Below are 24158 nucleotides of genomic sequence, written 5' to 3'. Positions count from 1 at the left end.
GGGATTTGGAGATGCACTCTCCCGAGTTATAATGGTAAATATAAAAATGCATTTGCATTGTGTAATTGGAATGAATTACTCATGATGTTCATAACTGAGAGTACCTCACCAAATATTTACTTTCTTTAGATTTAATAGGGCATTCTCTGGGATGTGTGATACTACATTCGTAACAAATATTTGAATTCGATCTAATAGCTACCGCTAATATGTCTATAACATAAAGAAATAATATTGCAGCGACGGGACATCCTTGTCTTGTACATTTTTGCATATTGCATGTTTTGGAGATCCACCCATTATTTTTTTAAATTCTGAATATAGGTTTAATGTATAGTATGTTGACCCATTTGAGAAAGTTCTAGTCAAAGTTATATTTTTAAAGAACTTTCGTCATAAAGGTCCATTCAACAGAGTCGAAAGCTTTTTGGAAATCACGAAATACATGTAGCATTATTGATTCTATGTCATTTTCTTCACAATGTTAAAAATGTCAACAATTAACCTTGCATTCAGAGCTACATTGTATATTACCCCTTTTATAGGCCTATAGGCTGATTGATTAACATGTATTGCTTTATCTAACACTTTTTTTAAAGCTAGGACGAAAGTTATTATTATATAATCAGTATTTGTAAGACTAATAGGCCTATAATTGTTAAGACTCTGGGGTCTACTTTTTTTAACATGAGAGTAATTAAAGATAGTCTTTGTGAATATGTCATTGTATTTTTTGAAAGATCTCTTGAAGAGTGCAATAATAATATTGTTTTATGTTTTCCCAGAAAGTTTGATAGAATTCACAGGATTATCAATCAGATCCAGCAGGCATGCTATCGAAGATATCTTTGGACTAAGATATATCTTTTAAAGGATAAACTTAGGATGTATCTTAGTCTTAAGTGAGGCCATCGAATCTGTCCTAACTTAAGATATATCCTATGTCTTAATTTTGTATATGCTTAAATATGGCTACTGCCTATTTGTGTGTGCAAGGAAGGAGAACCCAGAGAGACTAATGTCTTCAAAGGGATTACGACAATCACTTAGATAACATGTACTTAGATGACCATGCAGAGCATCGTGAGTGAATACCGACTAACGCAGCCATTATGTGCTTTGTTTGGAAACCTTCACCAGCCAACAATGACGTCACGTTCACTTCCAGTATCTCTCCACATAATGGCAGCTCTACGCTTTATTCAAGAGATCGTTGCAGGCATCCACAATATTTCAAGCCAAAGTACAGGAAATGCTAGTAATGATTTTCCAATTTGCTTGGTCGGATTTTCCAAACATTACATAAATATGCCAGTTGATGTCGCTGAATTAATCCAAATAAAGAAATATTTTCGTGAAATTTTTCTCATATATCAAGACATTGTTGTACTTGTGTTAAAATAAAATCTCCATCCACCAATAAACATATACAACTTCATCAAGTTGAATGATGAAAGGTGAAGATAACGAACAGTGATCAATCTCATAACTCCTGATAATCTAACTCGTTTTCTAAATGTATATCTACATGTAAGACGTGATAAGATTTGTTTTGTTTATGTATAATATTTAATAGAGTCTTGCAGTGGTGTAATATATAAGACGGGAGTAGCAGGGATTTCGTTCCTCGGGCTTCTCTCCGGAGTGTGCGTGCAGATGTGGTCTTATTCAAGAAATTGATTTTCAAAAATAAAATTTTATACAATCAGCTTGTGTATCTGTATACAATTTTACAAGTTATTAAAACTGTTTAAGTTTTGAGTCACTAATATTACTGTTCATTGGTCCGTAATGTTACGTTTCTTAACAATTATCCTAAGAATCTCTTAAGTCTATCCTAGTTAGGATAGTCCTAAGAGAGCTTCTATGTCCATTTTAAGGTATGTCTTAGAACCATCCTAAGACTCGTCCTAAGACATATCTCAAGTCATGTCTTAGGACTATTTCTAGGAAACCTTCGATAGCATGCCTGCTGTAGGCATGTTCACGAAACTTTCCTAAAATATGTCATTAGATATAACTTAGGAAAAAAGTTAGGAACATCCCAAGATCAACTTTGGACACATCTTAGGAAGATCTTAAGTTAGGACGTCCTAACTACTTAATAGGAACATTCTTATTCCTTTGCATGTAATTCGTGACATATATATCCGAGTAAACAATTTAAAAATGTAGACACATACAACTTGAGAAAAGACAGACATTTATTCATATGAATATTCTTAATTCAGATACCGTGAATTCAATATAACTACATGTATATGTTATAATCTAGGATTTTTTAAGATTATTTACTACTTTAATTAAACTAGAAAAACAAACGGATATACTCGAATCTATGCATGCATGTTTAATATACTAGTATTATTATTATTTCTCTTTACAATGAAAGCAATACAAATCCACTGAGTCATGCAATACTCGTGTACGATTGTTTAAAAATTGAACCGGTATGTACTCATGTCAAGGTCTTTGATAACAGTAATTCAACAATCGTTTTTCCGACACAAATCAAACCGGTCTGAATTTGATTTGCGATGATTAGTGTATAATCGTGAGTAAGAAGAGGAATCCAAATTTTTCAACAAGGAAAATTCAAGTTAAACTTGATGAGGTAGAAAAAAAAAAGACATCTTATTTAGTAGACTATGCAAGGTGAAGATAACTCCTGCAAGCAATACAAAATAGATAGTTGGGCAAACACGGACCCCTGGACACACCGGAGGTAGGATCAGGTGCCTAGGAGGAGTAAGCATCCCCTGTTGACCGGTCACACCCGCCGTGAGCCCCATATCCTGATCAGGTAAACGGAGTTATCCGCAGTCAAAATCAGTGTTCAAAGAACGGCTTAACAATCGGTATGAAACACGTCAGACAGCACTTGACCCAATGCGAGGTTGTATTGACGAACTAGATCTAACATCGTTACAAATACAGCAGAAAAGAGGGATAGAATTTGTGGGAAGATATATGCGTTTGTGGTAGTGAGTGATATGGCATTCCTACCCACTCTGGCTAGTGGGTTAACCCTTTAGCTCGATTGGTAGAGTGCTGGACTTGAGTGCCAGAGACCCGGGTTCAAATCCCATCAGAGGCATACATTTGGCGCCCACGTTGGGACCTGGGTTACCTCTGGCGGGTAAGAGAGATTGTCTTCAGTACTTCGCCCCACAGGTGTTGGCACTCCGGAAGAGTCAGGGACGACTCTTAAAAAAAGAGGGGAACAATGCGGTAGTGTGAGTGATATGGCATTCCTACTAGCTCTGGCTAGTGGGTTAGCCCTTTAGCTCGATTGGTAGAGTGCTGGACTTGAGTGCCAGAGACCCGGGTTCAAATCCCATCAGAGGCATAAAAATGTCTCTGATACACGTTTATATTATATAAATATATAAACGTCCATCCACTCACAGGTCTTCCTATTCCCAATAGCGCCGGGAGGCTATGAAAAACCCCACGAAAGTCTGTACTTGCTAACAAATCATAACAAGTCTTGCGGGTTGTGAATGTCTTTAAATATCTTTTCTCGGTTTCTGTAAGCTCTTCGCTTCAATATTATGGCTCTAGCCCTGTTTATACAAACTTATTATGATCTTAGGACAAGGGTTATGCTGTCTTAAAGTTAAGATGAACTTAGGACGTGTCCTAAATTTAGGAAAGCTTCGAGAACCTGACTTAAGACTAAGACGTTTCTCCTTTGAGTCCATTCATTACTTTCTAACGAAAGTAGAATACTAATAAATAACACACTGTGTGGAATTAGCAACGACACGCTGCAACTATTTAATACTGGGCATATTAAATGTACAAATACATAATTGTATATCATAAAGTTGGATTAAATAAATTTACTTAAAAACGCATTTCATAAAATTTAAACTCAGCTGCCCGTGTCGTCCTAAACTGGTATTTAACACCTATGCATTCCTTTATAAAGCCTTGCTATGAAACCGGTTCTAAGAACCACGTGACACAAACAGGTATTCGAATGGAAACCTTGTAATTCCGAACAAGTAATTCATTGTTACACCAAGTAGAAATTGATTTCTGTCTAATTCGTACCTCAAACGAAAGAAATCACATACTTAGGGCACGTCTTAGTCCTAAGATAGCTTCGTGAACATGCCTGCAGAGCTGTATATTTTGTTACAACAGAACCGTGCCATAAGAAATAAAATTATCAAATACCTCTTAGTAATTCGTCGCATGTTTTACTCTTTCAGCCTTAATCGAAGTAAGGCAGGTGTGTCCAGAGTTATATGCATCATGTTGGGTTTCCCCCCCGAGACGCATGGGACTATTTATAGACGCCTAATATATGCATACTCTATATAAATTTACCTTTTAAATGTTTTCTTGTATATGCAAATGTTATAGAGGTACGCTATAAAAATACAATGTCGCAGGTTTAAAATTGGTGTTTAATTGTAATAATTATACTAATTATCGTCTCAAGCCAAACGGCGATTTAAATGAAAAACAAAACAACAAACAAGTATGATCATTGTATTTACTTTTTTTTTTATTCAATGGAAAGGCATGTTCATAGCAAATTATGTATAATGTATGAAATCCTCGATTTTTTCAAGGAGATGTTGTACCCAGATTCCAATACCTAAAATGGTAATGCAATAAACTCGTATCAAAATTTTGATTATTATATAATGACAAAGTTTTTCTCCAGGAGAACTCTTACCAGAATTTATATAACAATAAAGACATACTTTTTCTCCAATGAGAATCCATTTAATAAAATGATTTAAAGTTTTATTTCTCCGGGAGAACTCGTACCTAGATTTTCATAACAATTTTTTTTTCTCTCCAGGAGAACTCGTACCCAGATTTATCAGATAAAATGAGTTTTTTCTCCAGGAGAATTCGTACCCAGATAAATATTCGATAAAGTGACTATGTTTTTTTCCGGGAGAACTCGTACCCAGGTTTTTATGCGTTTAATTGCAAAGTTTTTCTCCACTCCAGGAGAACTCGTACCCAGATTTTTATAATACAATTGACAAGTTTTTCTTTTGGAGAACTCGTACCCAAATTTCTATTTGATAGAATGACAAAGTTTTTCTCCAGGAGAACTCGTACCCAGATTTATCAGATAAAATGACAGTTTTTTCTCCAGGAGAATTCGTACCCAGATAAATATCCGATAAAGTGACTATGTTTTTTTCCGGGAGAACTCGTACCCAGCTTTTTATGACAGAAATGACACAGTTTTTCTCCAGGAGAACTCGTACCCAGATTTTTATGTATTTAATTGCAAAGTTTTTCTCCACTCCAGGAGAACTCGTACCCAGATTTTTATAATACAATTGACAAGTTTTTCTTTAGGAGAACTCGTACCCAAATTTCTATTTGATAGAATGACAAAGTTTTTCTCCAGGAGAACTCGTACCCAGATATTAATGGGTACGACTTCTCTTGGAGAACTCGTACCAGGGTACGAGTTCTCCTGGAGAAGTCGTACCCAAATTTCTGGGTACTACTTCTCCTGGGTACGAGTTCTCCAGAAGTCGATTTTATGACATTTTATCCCTCCAAATTAAAGTCTCTGTGTATTTAGAAGCTATACTGCACCCACGCCGTCAATTTAATTGGTAACACGTTTTTTTTCCGGAATCTTGCTGTTTCGGCCTCAGATACCTAGTGGTTTCGGTCTGAGTTATGATAGCGACAATGATGCTGTTAATAAATATTTATTGAAATTATTTTATTGTTGTTATTTATTGAAATCGAAGCTGTTCGAGCGATCAAGAAAAGATAACGATATGATGTTGTTAATAAATGTTTATTGAAATTAGTTTACTGTTGTTATTTGTTGAAATTGAAGCTATATGAATATCATACAAAATATTACAATATTAAGTGCAGTTAGTTAGCAAGGAATATATGTTAGTACATTTTAGGTTAAATATACCATATCTGTTAGAGGTTTGGAATGTGTTTTCATCAGCCCGGACTGGTAGGTTAGGAGTAGTGTCTTTCAAATCCTGCACGGATTGAATCGTCTTCTTCAAACAGTGTGCGGGAATGGTGTCCGATCCCTCGAGACGAATGAGATTTCTCTCCAACTCGGCCAGTTCTCTCCTAACTTCATTAGCGTCGAAATCTCCGTACTCCAGTTTACGCTGAATGCTGTTTGTTCGCTCAAAAATAAAAATGCTGTTAACAGACGGCTGATAGGATCTCTCCAAACGATTCTGTTTGTGTTTGCATCGACGGCTGTGATTGGCTGTCCATTAATTAGCATTAACGACTTGAAAAACCCGGATTATCTGTCGTTAACTCGAATTAACGATCGGTAAGGCATTAACAACAGATAAAGTGGGTTTATCGACCAAGAACTTGTATTATCGATCGTTAATTCGAATTAACGGTCGTTAATTCGAATTAACGACGATAAACTTAATTTGTCAAATTGAAAAACTAGGATTAACGGTCGATAAAGTTAGTTTATCTCCGTTAAAGTAGGTTTATCTAATTAATGATTCGCGTGTGCCATAGTGTTTCGAGTATTAGCGCGACACAGATTATCACGTGGCTGGTTTGATATTCAGCAGGTCAAGATGAGGTGAACACAGGTAAAAATAGAACGTGTAGTGTTTGCATATTTTCATCACCGACACAAGATTGTTCAGTCTTGCCTTTTGGATATAGTTTTCTTTATTACAAGAAAGAATTTTAATAGAAAAGAGAAATCTGGACAAAGGCTTCAAAAACAGATATTTATAAGATAATATTGTTTTACCGCTTGTAAACAAATTCCAAAATTTTTGAATTTAATCATAATAAAGTATTTTCTTCCGATTTTTGTGTTATCTTAGCTACATTAATCATTATAATTCTTAAATTGTTTTCCGTTCCGCGTTTTAGCAACACCCATTTAAGGAAGCTTTTCACATACAAGTTTAATTTGTCTTTTCTGGTCCAGTGGTTCTGGAGAAAGTTTTAAAAGATATGCCACCATAAGAATTACCCCACCATAATTTCACTATTTTTTCTAACAATATATGCTTTGAAAGGGGCATAGCTCTTCATTTGTACAATTTTAAAATCCCTTTGCTTTAAGGCAAGCTTGGTTGAGAAGTAAAACTATGTAAAGTTTAAAGAAAGATCGAGGGACACTAGGAGATCAGCTCAAATGAGCTAAAAAAAAGTGCATGTATTTGTACAAACAATACTGTTTTCAACATAAATATATTGACTTTTCACAGAATAATACAGATGAAGAATTCATGGGCAGCAATAGAAGCTGAAATATCATAAGACACAATTTCAACAAATTTAAAATGCCACCTTCTTTTCCAGCATCTTTCACTCGAATGTTACATTGTTCATTTCATGTATACTAGTTACATATATAAATTTATTTTGGTGCAATGATAGCGGTTACCTGACAAAATTCACCATTCTTAACATGAGAAAGTGGCTTTTAAGTCAGACAGGTTGTACCATCATAACTTCAAGACTTGCCATTCTCAAAAGAATATTAAATGGATGAATAGTATTATTTATTCACATAAATTGTGAAAAAGCAACATTCATAAAATATACATCATTCATAATGATTTTATACACACGTGATACATGTATAATCAAGATAAACCAATGGTGCACAAACAGCTAATTATGTTTATTTCCTGAACACATCAATAGTATGTATACACTTATAGGTCGGCCTAGTTTGTAGAGCTTCCCCTTCCAGATTCAAATCGAAATACTTGTTTAATTGCCCTCATATAAACTTGTAAACTGTATACATCATGTAACTATGTTTCATTTCAATTCTTTTGCTATTTCAAATGTGTTATAATTGTATTGTGATTTGAAAACAAAAAAGTTCTATGCATGATACCAGCTTTTCTGGGCCCTATAAAACTAAAGTGTTAAAGAAAGACTAAATTTTCTTATCTTTCATATCTTTGAACATAATCAAATTGATTAGAAATTAAAAATACACCTAACTTCCGTTCAATGTATTCTATCAAAATAAAATTTTACAGAAGCACAAGGTTTATGCTTGTACACTACTGCAGTGTATATGTAAAGCCATGCATTCAGACAGGCATTGAGTTCACATCAATTGGCTTAATTTGACTCCCAAATATATGCTCATCTGAATATATAAACTCTAAAAATTTTCTTGAAATATTTCAACCATGTTGCTGGGGTCTTCTTCAGTCGTGTTTATTCATCATAGCAATGTAACGTTACATTGCTATGATGAAAAACATGACTGATGAAGACCAGTAACCTTTTAAAAAAAAAACCCAAAACCCCTGTTTTTCTCTGATAAAAGAGACTAGTCTCTTCCAGAAAATAACATGAAACTATATTACTGTGAGTATCGAAACAAAATATATGTATATTCTTGCATGTTATTCCAAAATATTCAAGAGGTGATTAAAGAATTAACAAACTCACATTTATAAGACTTCAAGTTCATCCATTCTAATGATTGGTGTCACAATGTACATATATGAGACTCATCAAACAATGGATTCAATCATATGAAGAAAAAAATGCAAAACACATCTGGATCATGAAAAAGTTTATGAACTACAAATGCAACTTTTTTTTTCAAAGATGAAGGAAATGTGAAAGAAAAAAAAATAAATGAAAGTTACAAAAATTATTACAGACTAATGAAATTTACAACTTAAATGTCTTTTATCATTTGCTGGCCCTGAATGTAGTTAAATCAACAAGATTTCCATTCAAACACACTTTCACTCTGATCAGCCTAGTCTCTGACTAGTTAACAGACTGTGTGTTGTAACAATGCACTGTGGGGATCAACAACTGGATTTTTTTCCATTCCAAAACTGAAATAAATATATAGACATAATTCTGTAGTGTTGCACAATACTGTAGAATCACTAGATATCATGGGAAAAACATTTTCATAGATTTTGTGAGTAGCTATCACATCAATTTCAAACCACAATGAAATACACAATTTTTATGTTTCAAAGTAAAAGAATTAATTTCCATGAAATAACTTTCCAACGAAACTGTAAATTATTGATGATGGAAAAGATTATACTTCATGGAATCAAACCTTGATTATCTATAAAAAAAATTTCCAAATCTTGCAAACTTGTTCTTTAATTATCCCCATTAATTTAACTTCAGATTACAAAGTATGCAATAATGAAGTGAACCGCAAGGGTACATGATACACCCATTTACAACATGCATATATGATGCATAAATCTATGCATACTTGAATTCACAGGCTATGATGCTGTAAATTGCATTTTCAAAATGAAGTCACCATGACTTACTTTAGGGTTCATGAGACACACCTTCCGCCCAAGATGCATCAACTGAACAAGTATGATGGTTCTAGGCCTCGCAATGCTCAAGATATGATCTGGATACAATTTGTAAATATATAGCCATAAAATTTTACAAGATAGCTACACGTTGCCATATGTCCCTCGCTGCCGAAAAAAAAGTTGGAAGCGCAAAAGTCCCATAACTCCTGTAAAATTTGTAGAATCAAAATGGTGGCGCAATATGATCAACTACATATGGTGATTAACAATCCTACAGTTAAGCGGTTTTCGAGGAGTTGCATCCACAAAATCAAGTGTGACAGAGAGACACACTGACACCGAGACACACTGACACTGGCATTTCATTTCTATCTTCCCTTATGTGTTATTGTGGCGGGAGGACAAAATTGAAGCCATCGTGATAAATATTTGATTCACAACACACCTTCCTCCAAGATGACCAAATGATTCATACACAATTTGAGTATGTATATAGCCATAAGTTCCAGAAGGAGAACACAGTGACTTATATTTGCTTTATGACACACCCTCCCTCCAAGATGCATCCACTGACAAAATTAGATGGTCTTAGACCTCAGAGTATGAGAGATATGCTCCAGAAATGATTTCAGTTATGTACAGCCAAAAATTCCAGGAAGCTAGAGTGCTCTATATCAGAGCCACGACAGACCTTTCTCCACAATATGCATCAGCTGACCATGTTTGATAGTCCTAAAAGTTGTAGTTTGTATAGGCATAACCATAAAATTTCAAAATGAGATCAGTACCCAACTTTTGCCCCCCCCCCCCCCCCCCCCCCCCCCCCCCCCCCCATGAATCTACTAACCAATTTTGATGGTCCTACCATGCCTCAATATTATGAGAGGAATGATCGAGACACAATTTGAGTAATTCAAGAACGAGCGTACAACTACATCACTTGCACAGAATACTACGAAACGATTCTTGCACGGAACAGTAAACGGTTTGCACAGAATGCTGGACAGTTTACACTGAACGCTGACCACTTCAAGGTATCACACTGGTAATTGTCCAATCAAAATGAACTTTGTCAATTGTAGTTCCATATTTTTTTTTTCCTTGCACGATTTTTCTTATTTCCTCTTCTTCTTTTCTCATAATTTTGTACCCTGATTTAGGGAAAATTGTGTAATTTGTAGAAATAACCAAGTGTATACAAAGGAACTATTTGGATTTGAGGGTAGGTCTTGTTTGCGGGTAATTTTTCCCCGAAAATGCTGCGTAGGGTGTTGTTTTTCTGGTGTCGGCAGACGAGATAGGTAACATAGAATGTTTCCAACTGCGTTATTCGGCATCAATTCTGTAAACTGATTTTTAATGATTTTTTCCCTCTATATTAATATATAGTGAAAATAATTACCGGTGTGATACCTTTAGTGAACAGGGGGTTTCCATGAAACGGTAGGAGTGGTTTGCATGCTTTGTGAACAATCTGCAAGAAACTTTAGGCATCACTTTGATTTTTTCGGCATTATTTGGTTTTTCCTGGGGGTATTTTAAACACGAAATTTCATTATAATGGTAATATTCTTGATCTTATAAAGGGTTCAGAAAGAAATGATAATGATTTATTTCAAAAAGATTGTTCACGTCCGACATGGTAAATTGCTCCTCTTTAATCATCAACAAGAGGCCCACAAGCCTCATTGGTAACCCGAGTACTAGTGAAAAAGTATCACTACTCCCAAGGGCTATGAAATCTAGAAAAAAATTCTTGTTCTGAATATCTAAGCTAAATTCTAATGTTCACCAACAGTATAAAAAAAGATGTGTTCTTAAAACTTCATAGTGCATACACTGATAAAGGCTTTACATATCATAATAGGTGTATTAACATCAAAACATTAAAAGATATGACTAATATGGACCCATTCATCCTAGCGTCAAAACCCTGGGTTGTGAAATTCACCATTTTTTTTGTACATCCTTTTCTGCTATTCCTAAGTATGCATTTAGATTTTATACAGTATCTGATTCAACAAACTTACACACGAATATCATATACCAAGTTTGGCCCCACCCTGGGGTCAGAATCCCTACCCCGGGGATCATCAAATTTTTAATTTTGGTAAAGGACTATACCTGCTCTTTCTAAATAACCATTTAGTTTCAAGCTAGTATCGATATCACTAAACAAGATGTTATTTAAGCGTTTTACAAACACTACATAGTAAGTTCAATTTAGTAAGGTAAGGCCAAACTTAGTATATAGTGCTTTATGTGTAAGTTTGCTGATACTGAATAAACTCTAAATGCATACTATTAGTAAGGAATAGCAGAAAAGGATGTACAAAAAATGGTGAATTTCACAACCCAGGGTTTTGATTCTAGGATGGGTCCAAATTAGTCATATCTTTTAATGTTTATACACCTATTATAATATGTAAAGCCTTCCATCAGTGTATGCACTTTTGAGGGCATTTAAGTTGTAAGAACACATCTTGTTTTATACTTTTGGTAAATGTTTAAATTCAGCTTAGACATTCAAAACAGGAAATATTTTCTAGATTTCATAGCCCTTGGGAGTAGTGATAATTTTTCACTAGTACCCAGGTGACCGATAAGGCCTGTTGGCCTGTGTTAAGTTGCAAACTTGAATCTGCACTTGAAGCTTTGAAATTCATGTAAATGTAAACTTTTCTGACCCAGTGGTTCTTGAAGAGAAGATTTTAGAAGATTTTCCCTATACATGTAGATTGGTATGTAAAACTTTGATCCCCTATTGTGGCCCTCACCCTATCCCCGGGGGCCGTGATGTTACCAAACTTAAATCTGCACTACATCAGGAAGCTTTCATGCAAATATAAAGTTTTCTGGCCCCATGGCTCTTGAGAAGAAGATTTTGTATGTAAAACTTTGATCCCCTATTGTGTACCCAGGGACCATGGATTTAACAAACTTGAATTTGCACTATGTTAGGAAGCTTTCATGCAAATGTAAACTTTTCTAGCTTGGTGATTCTTGAGAAGATATTTAAAGATTTCCCTTAGGCCAAGTAAAATTAATTAGTAGATTATCATTCCCGCCCGCCCCTCGAAAATCGCCCCGCCCCGATTTTTTTTTATTTTTCAAAATTACGATTTCCAGATATTTTTATGTCCGGTCTGGTATCGTAAACATACTTTGTTTCACTTTGCCTTTTAGAAACCCAAATACACATGTAATTATGAGAGAAGGCATTTTCGAGGTCAAGAATACCATGGCGAAAAATAAAAAATAAAAAATTAAATCCTCCCACCCGCCCCAGTTTTTTGTGAAGTTTGAATGATAATCTACTAATTAATTTTACTTGGCCTTATATATTTCTATGTAAAATTTGACCTCGTATTATGTCTCCATCGTACCCCCGGGGGCCATAATCTAAACAAACTTGAATCTACTTTATACCAGGAAGCTTTCAGGTAAATCTCCACTCTAATGTAAACTTGAGAAGAAGACTTTTAAATATTTTCCCTATATATTCACATGTAAAATTTTGATTCCCTATTGTGGCCCCATCCTACCACTGGGGGTCATGATTTTAACAAACTTGAATCATCACTATGTCAAGAAGCTTTCATGCAAAATTTCAGCTTTTCTAGCTCATTGGTTCTTGAGAAGATTTTTAAATGACCCCACCCTATTTATGCATTTTTGTGATTATCTCCCCTTTGAATGGGGGAATGGCCCTTCATTTGAACACACTTGAATCCCCTTCACCCAAGGATGTTTTGTACCAAGTCTGGTTCAAATTGGCCCATTAGTTCTGGAGAAGATGATTTTCTTATATACATGTACATGTAAAATTTTGATCCCCTATTGTGGCCCCATCCTACCACTGGGCGTCATGATTTTAACAAACTTGAATCATCACTATGTCAAGAAGCTTTCATGTAAATTTCAGCTTTTCTGGCTCGGTAGTTCTTGAGAGGAAGATTTTTAAATGACCCCACCCTATTTTTGCATTTCTATGATTATCTCCCCTTTCTAGGGTGCATGGTCCTTCATTTGAACAAACTTGAATCCCCTTCACCAAGGGATGATTTGTACCAAGTTTGATTAAATTGGCCTAGTGGTTCTAGGGAAGAAGTCGAAAGTAAGAAAAGTATACAGCCGGACAAACAGACGGAGTGACGACGGACAACAGGTGATCAAAAAAGCTCACTTGAGCTTTCAGGTCAGGTGAGCTAAAATTTAGTCTTATGATCAGTTTTCCTGACTTTTTAATCTAACCACTTTCAGATAATGAATTGATTTTTTTGGTATTTTGATGGAGTTGTGCCCCTTTAATGCAGAATAATTACTGTTATGATCAGTTTTTCGAACTTTTTTTCTAAACGCCTTGAGATATTGAATTCATTTTTGTATGCAGGTGTAAATTGATGATCGAGTTACAGATCAAATTTGAGTTTTGTTCCAGTTTGTTGATCTGAATACAAAATTCAATGCTATACTTCGATGGATTACCCATTTTTTACTTTAATGCAAGGGGGGGGGGGGGGGGGGGGGGGGGGGGCATTCGTGTTGTGCCGACACATTCTAATTATATATTTGTATGACAACAGATAAGACAATAATTAAATAAAAACTTCTCAGCAACTGAAACATATTTTTGGGTGAGGAGGGGGTGCATCTAGACATCGTAGCCATGCAGTCAACAAGAAGGATAAGAAGGAACAAAGCAAAATGAAAAGAAACATCAAACAAGAGGCCCACATGCCTCATCAGTCACCCGAGCACTAGTGAAAAGTATCAATACTCCCACATGCTTCATCAGTCACCCGAGTACTAGTGAAAAGTATCAATACTCCCACATGCCTCATCAGTCACCCGAGTACTAGTGAAAAGTATCAATACTCCCACATGCCTCATCAGTCACCCGAGCACTAGTGAAAAGTATCAATACTCCCAAGGGCTATGAAATCTACAAAAAAATTCCTGTTCTGAATATCTAAGCTAAATTCTAATGTTCACCAACAGCTTAAAACAAGATGTGTTCTTAAAACTTTAATGCCCTCAAAAGTGCATACACTGATGAAATTTTAAGGCTTTACAAAATATAATATGTGTATTAAAAGATATGACTAATTTGGACCCATCCTAAAGTCAAAACCCTGGGTTGTGAAATTCACCATTTTTTGTACATCCTTTTCTGCTTTTTGAAAGTTATACAGTATCAGCAAACTTAAATAAGTCCTTCAAACCACCCTGAAACCAAACCCTTACCCCTAGGATCATGCAATTTACAAATTTGGTAAAGGACTACATACTCTTTCGAAATAGCTATTATAGTTTCAATTTAGTATCAACAGCACTAAAGAAGATGTTAATTAAATGTTTTACATATAAAAACTACTAAGTTTGGCCCCATCCTGGGGTCAAAACCCCTACCCCGGGGATCATGAAATTTCCAATTTTGGTAGAGGCCTTCCTGCTCTACATCACTATGCATTTAGTTTTTCTTAAATGTGTGGTTCTAGAGAAGAGGAGTTTTGAAAATTGGTCAATTATGGGCAGTTTTTGCCCCACCCCTAAGGCCCGAGGGGTCCTGAAATTTACAATTTAAGTCCCCCTTGTTCCAAAGATGCTTCATACCAATTTTGAAAAGAATTGGAATGGTAGTTATGAAGAAGTTAAACAATGCAGGATGACGGAGGACAACCAGTTGCAATAGGTCCTAAAGATGAATGAAATTTTGATCCCACACTGTGGCCCCAAACTACCGTAGCTCTAAAGCGTCATGAGATACTACAATACAAGGTCACAAATCAATGATGGCATGAAATGAGAGGTCTTGCCATAAGGAATTTATATACAAAATATGAAAGCCCTAACTTAATCAGTTTAAGAAATATTGCTTAAGATAGCTCATTACACTAAAATTTTATTCAATGGCTCGTTAAAACACCTCTTATGAAGTATGATTTCACCATCGAAAGAGTCATACAAGGTCTCAAGTATTTTATATGAATTTCTTGTGATTTATCCCAGAATGATAAAAAAGGTGCTTTGTTTGCAAATAAGATACTTTGCTGTGATTTGATGCATAATATGAATATCTACGAACACATGCCTAAACCACTCAGATAGATGTTATAATTTTTTTAATAAAAAAATATTTATGAAAATCTAAAATGTTATTTGCTAATATTTTTTAAATCTATGGATAAAATCTTCAAAAAACATGTTAATTAAAAAACAGATATATCAGCAAAATATATTTCAAACAAATTGAAATGAAATGGTCAAAATTCAGAAATACTACAATTTTTCATATTTGAACCAAGCCCGCTTGGAATTATAAAAATGTAGTCATAGAGAACATTGTAATCAGAAAACTACATTCCCTTGATGTAAAATGATTTACACATTAAATGAACTTATAAATGAAATTTATTTCTTGATGAAAAGTGCATACAATTAGCAACAGTATGATTATTTCAGTGATTTCTATCAATTTTGATCGAGATCGATGCTTTTTTCTCTCGTTTGAAAACAGTGAAATATATATGGAGTTTGGCCAATTTGTTTCAATTTCCTTTCAAAATATTCTTTGGAAAATCTATTTTCTAACTGCCATGCTTTTTGAAGATTTTATCCGTAGATTTAAAAAAAATATCAACAAATAACGATTTCAATTTTCATAAATATTTTTTTCTAAAAAATTCATACTACCATATCTGAGTCTTTTGGGTATGTGTTATTAGATATTCATACCATGTACCAAATCACAGCGAAATTTTGACTCTAGAGTATCTTGTTTGCAAAGAAAACACCTTTTTTATCATTCTGGGAAAAATCACCAAAAAATTCATATAAAATACTTTTGATGGTGAAATCATACTTCATAAGAGGTGTTTTAACAAGGAATTAAATAAAATTTTGGTGTAGTGAGCTACCTTTAAAAGTGGTCAAAATCAAAGGTCAAGGTTGTAAGATCAAAACTTTTGTACCAAAAGAGAGGTCTTGTCACAAGGAATGCAGACATCAAATATGAAAGATATATCACTCACCATTAAAGTTATGAGCAAAGTTAAAGTTTCAATAATGTTTTGAAATTTGGGTTAAACTTCAAGGTTAAATACCATGGCATCAAATGACATACATGTATCTTGCCATAAGGAATCTATATCTAAACAAGAAATATTTGTAAAACATGTATGCCTCCCATAGTGCAAAATTGAAAAGGGTTATACACATGCAACATTTTATTCATAGTAGTGCCAAACCATTTCAAACAAGAAATGTTTGTTAAACATATATGCCCCCCATGGTGCAAAATTGAAAAGGGTTATACACATGCATCATATAATTGATAGTAGTGCCCAACCATTTCAAAATATTCAGCAGACAATATATCTTCCTATGTTTAGATTGGATTGACCATGTGACCTAAAAATCAATAGGGGTCCTTATGCTATACCAGTGTACCAAGTTTGGTGTCAATCAAGCAAATGATTCTTAAAATATAAAAGACAATATATTATTACTATATCCAGTTTGACCCTTGACCTTTGACCATGTGACCTCAAAATCAATAAGGGTCATCTACTCCTGAAGATGTACCAATGTACAAAGTTTGATGTCTGTCAAGCAAAGGGTTCTCTAGATATTGCACAGATGTAGTATGTTCCTATGTCCAGTTTGACCCTTGACCTTTGACCATAAAATCAATAGGGGTCATCTTCTGCTGAAGATGTACTAGCGTACCAAGTTTGATGTCTGTCAAGCAAAGAGTTCTCAAGATATTTAGCGGACAGTATATTCCTAAGTCCAGTTTGACCCTTGACCTGTGACCATGTTATCTAAAAATCAATAGGAGTCATTAACTCCTGAAGATGTACCAGTGTACCAAGTTTGATGTCTGTCAAGCAAAGAGTTCTCAAGATATTGAGTGGATAGCGTCTTCCTATGTCCAGAGTGGATTGATCCTTGAACTTGACCTTTTGATCTGAAAATTAAAAGGGGTCCTTTTCTACTCATAACCTACCCACATTTGAAATATCATTACGATCAAGTGAATGGTGCTTAAGATATTGAGCAGACCGACCGACAGGTGCAAAGCAATATGCCCCTCTTCTTTGAAGGGGGCATAATAACTGAGAAGATTTTAAAAGATTTTTCCTAATATATTCCTATGATAAAAAATAATTTGATCCCCTATTGCGGCCTCACCCTATCCGCGGGGATTACAATTGACCAAACTTGAATCTGAACTACTAGGGGATGGTTGCATATTCATATGAGTAATCATGGCCCTGCATATTCATATGAGTACATGTAATTATGGCACTGCTGCTGCTGATAAGAGTTTTAGAGATTTTTCCTATATATCACCATGCAATACTTTAATCCCATGTTGTGGCCTCACCCTATCCTGAAGGGCTTTGATTTGAACTAACTTCAAGTTGAATCTAAACCATGTCTACCATTTCATACAGAATGTTCATAAAATATGCAAGCCGCACCTACCATTTCATGAAGACCGTTAACAAAGCAGGCAGCATGCATTTTGTATAAAGCATACCATACCATTCTGTGTAAGTGGTGTAATAAAAGGTGTAGATAACGAACAGTGATCAATCTCATAACTCCTATAAGCAATTGCAATACAAATTAGAGAGTTGGGCAACCACGGACCTCTGGACACACCAGAGGTGGAATCAGCTGCCTAGGAGGAGTAAGCATCCCCTGTCGACCGGTCACACCCGCCGTGAACCCTATATCTTGATCAGGTAAACGGAGTTATCCATAGTCAAAATCAGTGTGCCAAGAACGGTCTAACAATCGGTATGAAACACGTCAGACAGCCTTTGACCCAATGATAGGTTGTATTGGCAAACTAGATCGTTATAACGACCATAGAATTTGCGAAATGCTGACTTTAAACGCGACTACTGAAACCCCCTGCACCATCAACTTGTTTGTCTGTAGCCTGCCTCGATTTAAAAACTGACCATATGCAGAACAAACTCTTGCGTATCGAATCATTTGAGAGATATAAACACCATATGCAGGTGATAATGGAATATTGCTACAAAAATTTGGGAAACTGACAATGGAGAAGCTGAGATCATTCCGTTTGTCATAAAGTTGAGTTGTTAGTTTGCCGTTAGTATCTACTTTCAATAAAATATCTAAGTATGAAGCAGAAGTAGATGACTATGTGGTGTCTTTTATTTCGAATTCACAGGGATAAATCGAATCGACATATGAATGAAAGTTATTATTGCTAATAGATAAAACGTCGTCAATATATCTAAATTTGAAATGAAGGCCACAGCAAGAGATTTTTTTCTTCTCACGTAGAAGTTTTTAAAAATAAATTATGCTCCATAGGAATATAAAAACAGGTCAACTAACAAAGGAGCAAAATTCGTGCCCATGGGAATTCCAACAGACTGTTGGAAGACTTGATAACCAAAGACCACGAATAACATGCTTCAAGGTCTGTATATATAAATGAATCCAAACCATCCTGAATAATTTCAGATAAAAGGTTAATTACACATATGCAGTACACATTTGAAAAACAAAATGCTCACCATGTAAAAGGCATTAGTCCTGTAGATCATATATGTGGTTTCTTAAGATTTTCATCATCCCAAATGTTTTCACTCTCTTTTTCTCTACAAATTCAGTAATAAAACACCAGTGCTTAAAAGGACAGATTCACGATTCCCCCCGAAATTTCTTTTAAGGTTATACATTATGACAACAGCTCATTATAGAGAGTTTATCATATGTTGTGTAAACAAAGATTGAAGTATGTTGTTGTTACAGTTTTAAAAATGTATGGTATATATACATGTATAAATATATATATATATATATAAATATTAAAAGAAATAGAATAAACAGTACACAAAGTTAAAAATTTAACGCAAGCGCTTTCATTTTATAATCTTCAGGCGTTACATTTTAAAATAATTATATAAATATATATATATATATATATATATATAAAAGCACTGAAAAGGCTATGACACTGTTGGTTATTTAAAACTCAAATTTTCAACACTACTTGCGTCTTTGTCAAGAGACATATATTACATAAGCAAATAACACACACCACGAAGAAACGACAAGTATCAATAATCTACATTGGTAACAAGAATGATACACTGTTGTACTGAGTGAGAAAAATGGTTTCTTTGTAAAGCGTGTTTAAAGACGATGGTGTAAAGAGTTTGTACCATGGTCGGTTCGGGATAAAAATATAATTATTCTTCAACATTACAGAAATCATACAAATTTAGAGGGAAAACATCCAATACAATGTGATTATGAAATAAAATGGTGGGAAGACAATGATATGGAGTGATTAAGTTCAAAACAATATTTGGTAGTCCGTACCATTGTTGATTTAGATATGGTAAACAGTGCTGACAACGAAAAATAATATGATTGCCAGGAGAACACGATTAAACAAGAAAGTCAATCAATAGACACAGATCTCGCATAAATCAACAATCCAAAAGGTGAGTGGGAGAGAAGTCTAAGGAAAAAGATACTGTATTATATTTCAAGCTAATATATTTTTCAAGGTCAGACAAATTAAATCCGCAATCTAGAAATTCTGATATCGCAACATAAAGAGCTATGCGAATCCGAACTTATGTTAATTTAGAATAATGTTTTAACATAGTTTAGAGGTCTTAAGATGATATAATAATGATGATATACTAGTCTTCAAGGTCAATACATTTTTTTCTTATTATCACTTTTTAAAAAAAGAGAACAAAAGCCGCAATGTCGAGACTAGAATATGAAAGAGAGAGAGCTATATAAATTCATAATTGTAATGATTTCTTATAATATTCTAACAGAATTAGGAAGTATTGAAGGTCAAACAATAATCGCAATTTTGGGAATCCTCGTTATGGCTAAATTAAGGAACTCAAGGTCAGAGCCTTGAAAAGAGGGAAACGAATTGTATCTATAATCATACAAAATAAGATATCTTATCGGGTGAATTTTGGCGATTAGGCTGTGGAAACTGATTTTAACTAAGGATTTATCCTGGATTCATGCACGTGAAATCATTCAAATTATTCATTCCACCTGGATGAAATATGATTTCAAACGATGCATCCAGGATTTTTCTGTGCTCTTTCTCTCTGCATCGATACATATTGGGTTATGATCAATAACATGCAGAAATAGATAATAATTGCACTGTGTATTTATAGGAAAAACAGTGCCAATTACAGATGTATAAAGGACGAACATTACCAAACAGTTTGTAGACAGCGACCCATATGAACATTATTTACTCGCAATACTGCTGATATCATACATGCTTTCCTCGCTATATTTGGGTATTTACATCGCTATATGTGTGCACTGCTGGCGAAACCATATAAAACTTGGAAAATTTGTCAACATGGATTTGAATGTTGCCCATGGTGAATAAATTAGGTCCCTAAAAGCTGAGTTTTTAATAATATCTCACACTACTTTCACAATCCAAAGGGTGCATGTGACATCATTGTACCACGTACGTGACTACCCAGCTAATTAACTAGACTTTTTGAAATCGGGGCTTAGATTTAAGTCTGTATTATGGTCAATTATCGCAAAATTTCGGCGAACAAACTATTAGAATTAATTACTATAAGCATAAAGAAGACAAAATGGATGTAATTTTATATAGTTACTTTGAAAACATATGAGATGTGTCCTTTAAGGATACTGATTAGTTAACTTGTTCTTTGTTTATGACTTGATCCAGCGTAAGACTGATTAGTTCAGTGTAGTCTTGACGCTCGATAGGAACAATCTTTTCTATTGCCACATGTTACACTCGATAATTTTAATATGTAGACGTTTTGTTTGTTATAAGCTTTTGTAGTTTAGTTGTAGTTTCAGTTTCCTCACTTTTCTATGTAAATATTCTATCATCCTGAAGAAGGGACAGGTTGTCCCGAATATTTGACAATTCACTGTTGTTCGTGTCGTTGGTCATTTTTAGTTTTAGTGCTTTAAAGCTTTATCTATAGTGCTTTCGCCCTACTGGCTTGTCAGTAGATTTTTCGCAGAGGAAAGTGCTATACTAGATAAAAGTTTGTGTAATGGATTTTATTTTTTTTACTTTATACCTGATACCAAGAAAAAATAATCTATTGTATAATTATATATATATAAAATATAATTCAAATAGAAAGAGTTGATATCACAGTCAAAATAATTAAATAAAAAAGCAGAAAAATACGCAGTTCCATATAGATATATACAGTCATGTATATATATATTCCAAATAGAAAGAGTTGATATCACACAGTCAAAATAATTAAATAAAAAAGCAGGAAAATATGCAGTTCCAAAATATATTTAAATCACTAGCGCTTTCTGGATTTTAACATCCATCCTCAGGTGAATACAAATATATATATATATATATATATATATATATATATAAAGTCAAAAAATAAAATCCAATACTCAAACTTTTATCTATAGCGCTTTCGCCCTGCGGGCTTGTCAGTAGATTTTTAAACAATGTAAACAAGTTCCATTATGACGTCATCCTCGTGACGTTATGTCGGCAACGTTAAACATAATACAGTCATGATTGTGACGTCAGAATCCACGATGCGGTACTTGCCAATTTATACAAACCGGCCACTCCATAACTTTCAAAAACGGAATGAACTTCAATGTAAATTCAACTATGACGTGTAAATCTAAAAATCTACTTTATTGTATGACGTGCCCTACATGTGGAGAAAACTATATAGGTCAAACAGGAACCAAATTGGCTGACCGTGTTCGTGTACATAAACAACAGATCAGAAATCCTACAATAAGAAACACACCGTGTAGCGGACATTTTGATTCGTGCGGGGAAGGCAGTTTTTATATTTTCCCATTTTACAAAGTAAAAGAGGAAAATGAACAATTACGCAGAGCCTAGGAAAACTATTTCATAAAACTGTTTAAGCCGAAACTAAACTGTTAATATTTTTACTTCGTGTTATTTAACATGTACATTTTACATAGAATGTCTCTTTTAATGTACAGGAATTGAGAGGTGCTTAAAACTTATAGACTGAACTGTTTTAAATATGCCTGTATTTTTAAAAGTGCCTAACATTAACATTATAATGTTCTGATGTAACAATCATGACTGTATTATGTTTAACGTTGCCGACATAACGTCACGAGGATGACGTCATAATGGAACTTGTTTACATTGTTTAAAAATCTACTGACGAGCTTGCAGGGTGAAAGCGCTATAGATAAAAGTTTGAGTATTGGATTTTATTTTTTGACTTTATTCTACCCCGATACCAAGAAAAAAGAATTTATTGAATATATCTATATATATACATGTATATACAAGGGTTGTCGCAAAAAGTCGTAAACGATGTCAATAACTCGTTTATTCGTTAGAAAAAAATATTAATTTTCTTTTGTAATTTAAAAGCATCATTTTGGAATTTCGTTTACAAAGTTTCACAATAATATCTTTTTCATAATGACCGTAGAACGCAAATAAAAAACATATGATCATAGCTGTCAGCGCTCAAACTTCATCTTCGTCCATTACATGACGTTATTTACTTTCAGGATTTCGCGGTTTTCATTTTCTTTTTTATGGCCTTCCCATTTTCGGTTCTTACGTCATTCCCTTCACAAATATAGTGTGCCCTTTAAACACTAATGCCCCGCTAACATTCTGGTGATCTGATGTGCTTTCCATCTCGTGTTTCTTTGAGTGGGGGGGGGGGGGGGGGGTCAAACAATGACCTACATAATATTTTCTCGTGCGCCAAGAATGGCGTTGACGTCATCATATTGCACAAATTTCATTACAGGTACGTTTATAAATGGCATCACTTCTCTGTCTGTTATGATGTCCTGCGGTTTTATATAAAACCAGTATATATTACGCAAAAAAGATAACTGATTCCATCGATATAAATTTGAATGAGAGATATTTAATATGAAACTATTTGCTTTCATCTAAATCAGAGGTACAAAGAAATTAAATATCTACTTATTTTTGGACGTGCGCCAACAATGTAGATATATATCTTTTTATTCAGTAACATCCTATTTATCTCTTTTATTACTTATTTCAAATTTTATATTTTTGTTTAGAATAAGTAAAAGTTTTCTCATGTAAAAAATCTTTTGGATTTGATGCATATTTCGAAAATTATTAACATTGTCTAGGACTTTCTGGGACAACCCTCGTACATCACGTTTCAAGCATCCTTCAGGTAAAATGTGCTATTCAAAAGTTTAATTTGTGACTGTGCAAAATTAAGATGGTTAATTAAATTACAAAATTACCATTTTACTATTTTGTTTGCAGAGGCCCATGGGCCACATCGCTCATCTGAGTCACCCTGGCCCTGCCATTGTCCAGCTGTTGTGAATTTTATAAGATTTTTTTTTATCAATGTCATTATCCCATGAAAACTTTACCCCCCCCCCCCCCCCCCCCATATTGGCCCCAAAATATTACAACATAACTGAAAATGAATTCACATGACACAAAGATGCCTCAACACCAATGACTAACATGATTTTGCTGTTCTGGATAAGACAAAGGTAACAAGGTCATAGATCGTGGAATGATATGAAGACCTTGCCATATAATATAATTATATAAAATATGAAAGCTCCATCTTAAAATAGTTTAGGAGATATTGAATAGGTAAGATTTTCATTAAAAGTAGGCCAAACTTCCAGGTCATGATCACAAGGTCAAACACCTAAGTATAACAATGCCTTGCCATAAAGAACCTATATACAACATATGAAAGCTTTACCTTAAATAGTTCAGGAGATATTAAATAGGTCAGGTTTTTAAGAAAGTATGTTAAGGTCCAAAGATCA

General features: G+C 34.4%; 1 protein-coding gene across 3 annotated transcripts in view; it reads right to left on the bottom strand.

The window, feature by feature from the left end:
• Positions 1-7500: 7500 nt before the first annotated feature.
• Positions 7501-24158, bottom strand: part of LOC125658930 (uncharacterized) — a 55962-nt gene continuing 39304 nt past the window's right edge. The window contains exons 10-11 of one of the 3 annotated variants that reach the window (XM_048890391.2): positions 18854-18937; positions 8777-8831 (exon numbers count right to left, since the gene is read on the bottom strand). In XM_048890391.2, the coding sequence (XP_048746348.1) occupies positions 18867-18937 (71 nt within the window). In that variant the 3' untranslated portion in view covers positions 8777-8831; positions 18854-18866. Of the gene's footprint in view, positions 8832-17426; positions 18938-24158 lie in introns of those variants that run through there. The other 2 variants (XM_048890392.2, XM_056149681.1) reach the window with 2 other exon arrangements.

This window comes from Ostrea edulis, chromosome 9, assembly GCF_947568905.1.
Source record: "Ostrea edulis chromosome 9, xbOstEdul1.1, whole genome shotgun sequence".
Classification (NCBI taxonomy): Eukaryota; Metazoa; Mollusca; class Bivalvia; order Ostreida; family Ostreidae; genus Ostrea; species Ostrea edulis.
Note: the sequence above shows the minus strand (reverse complement) of the source record. Positions and strands in the feature narration are given on the sequence as shown.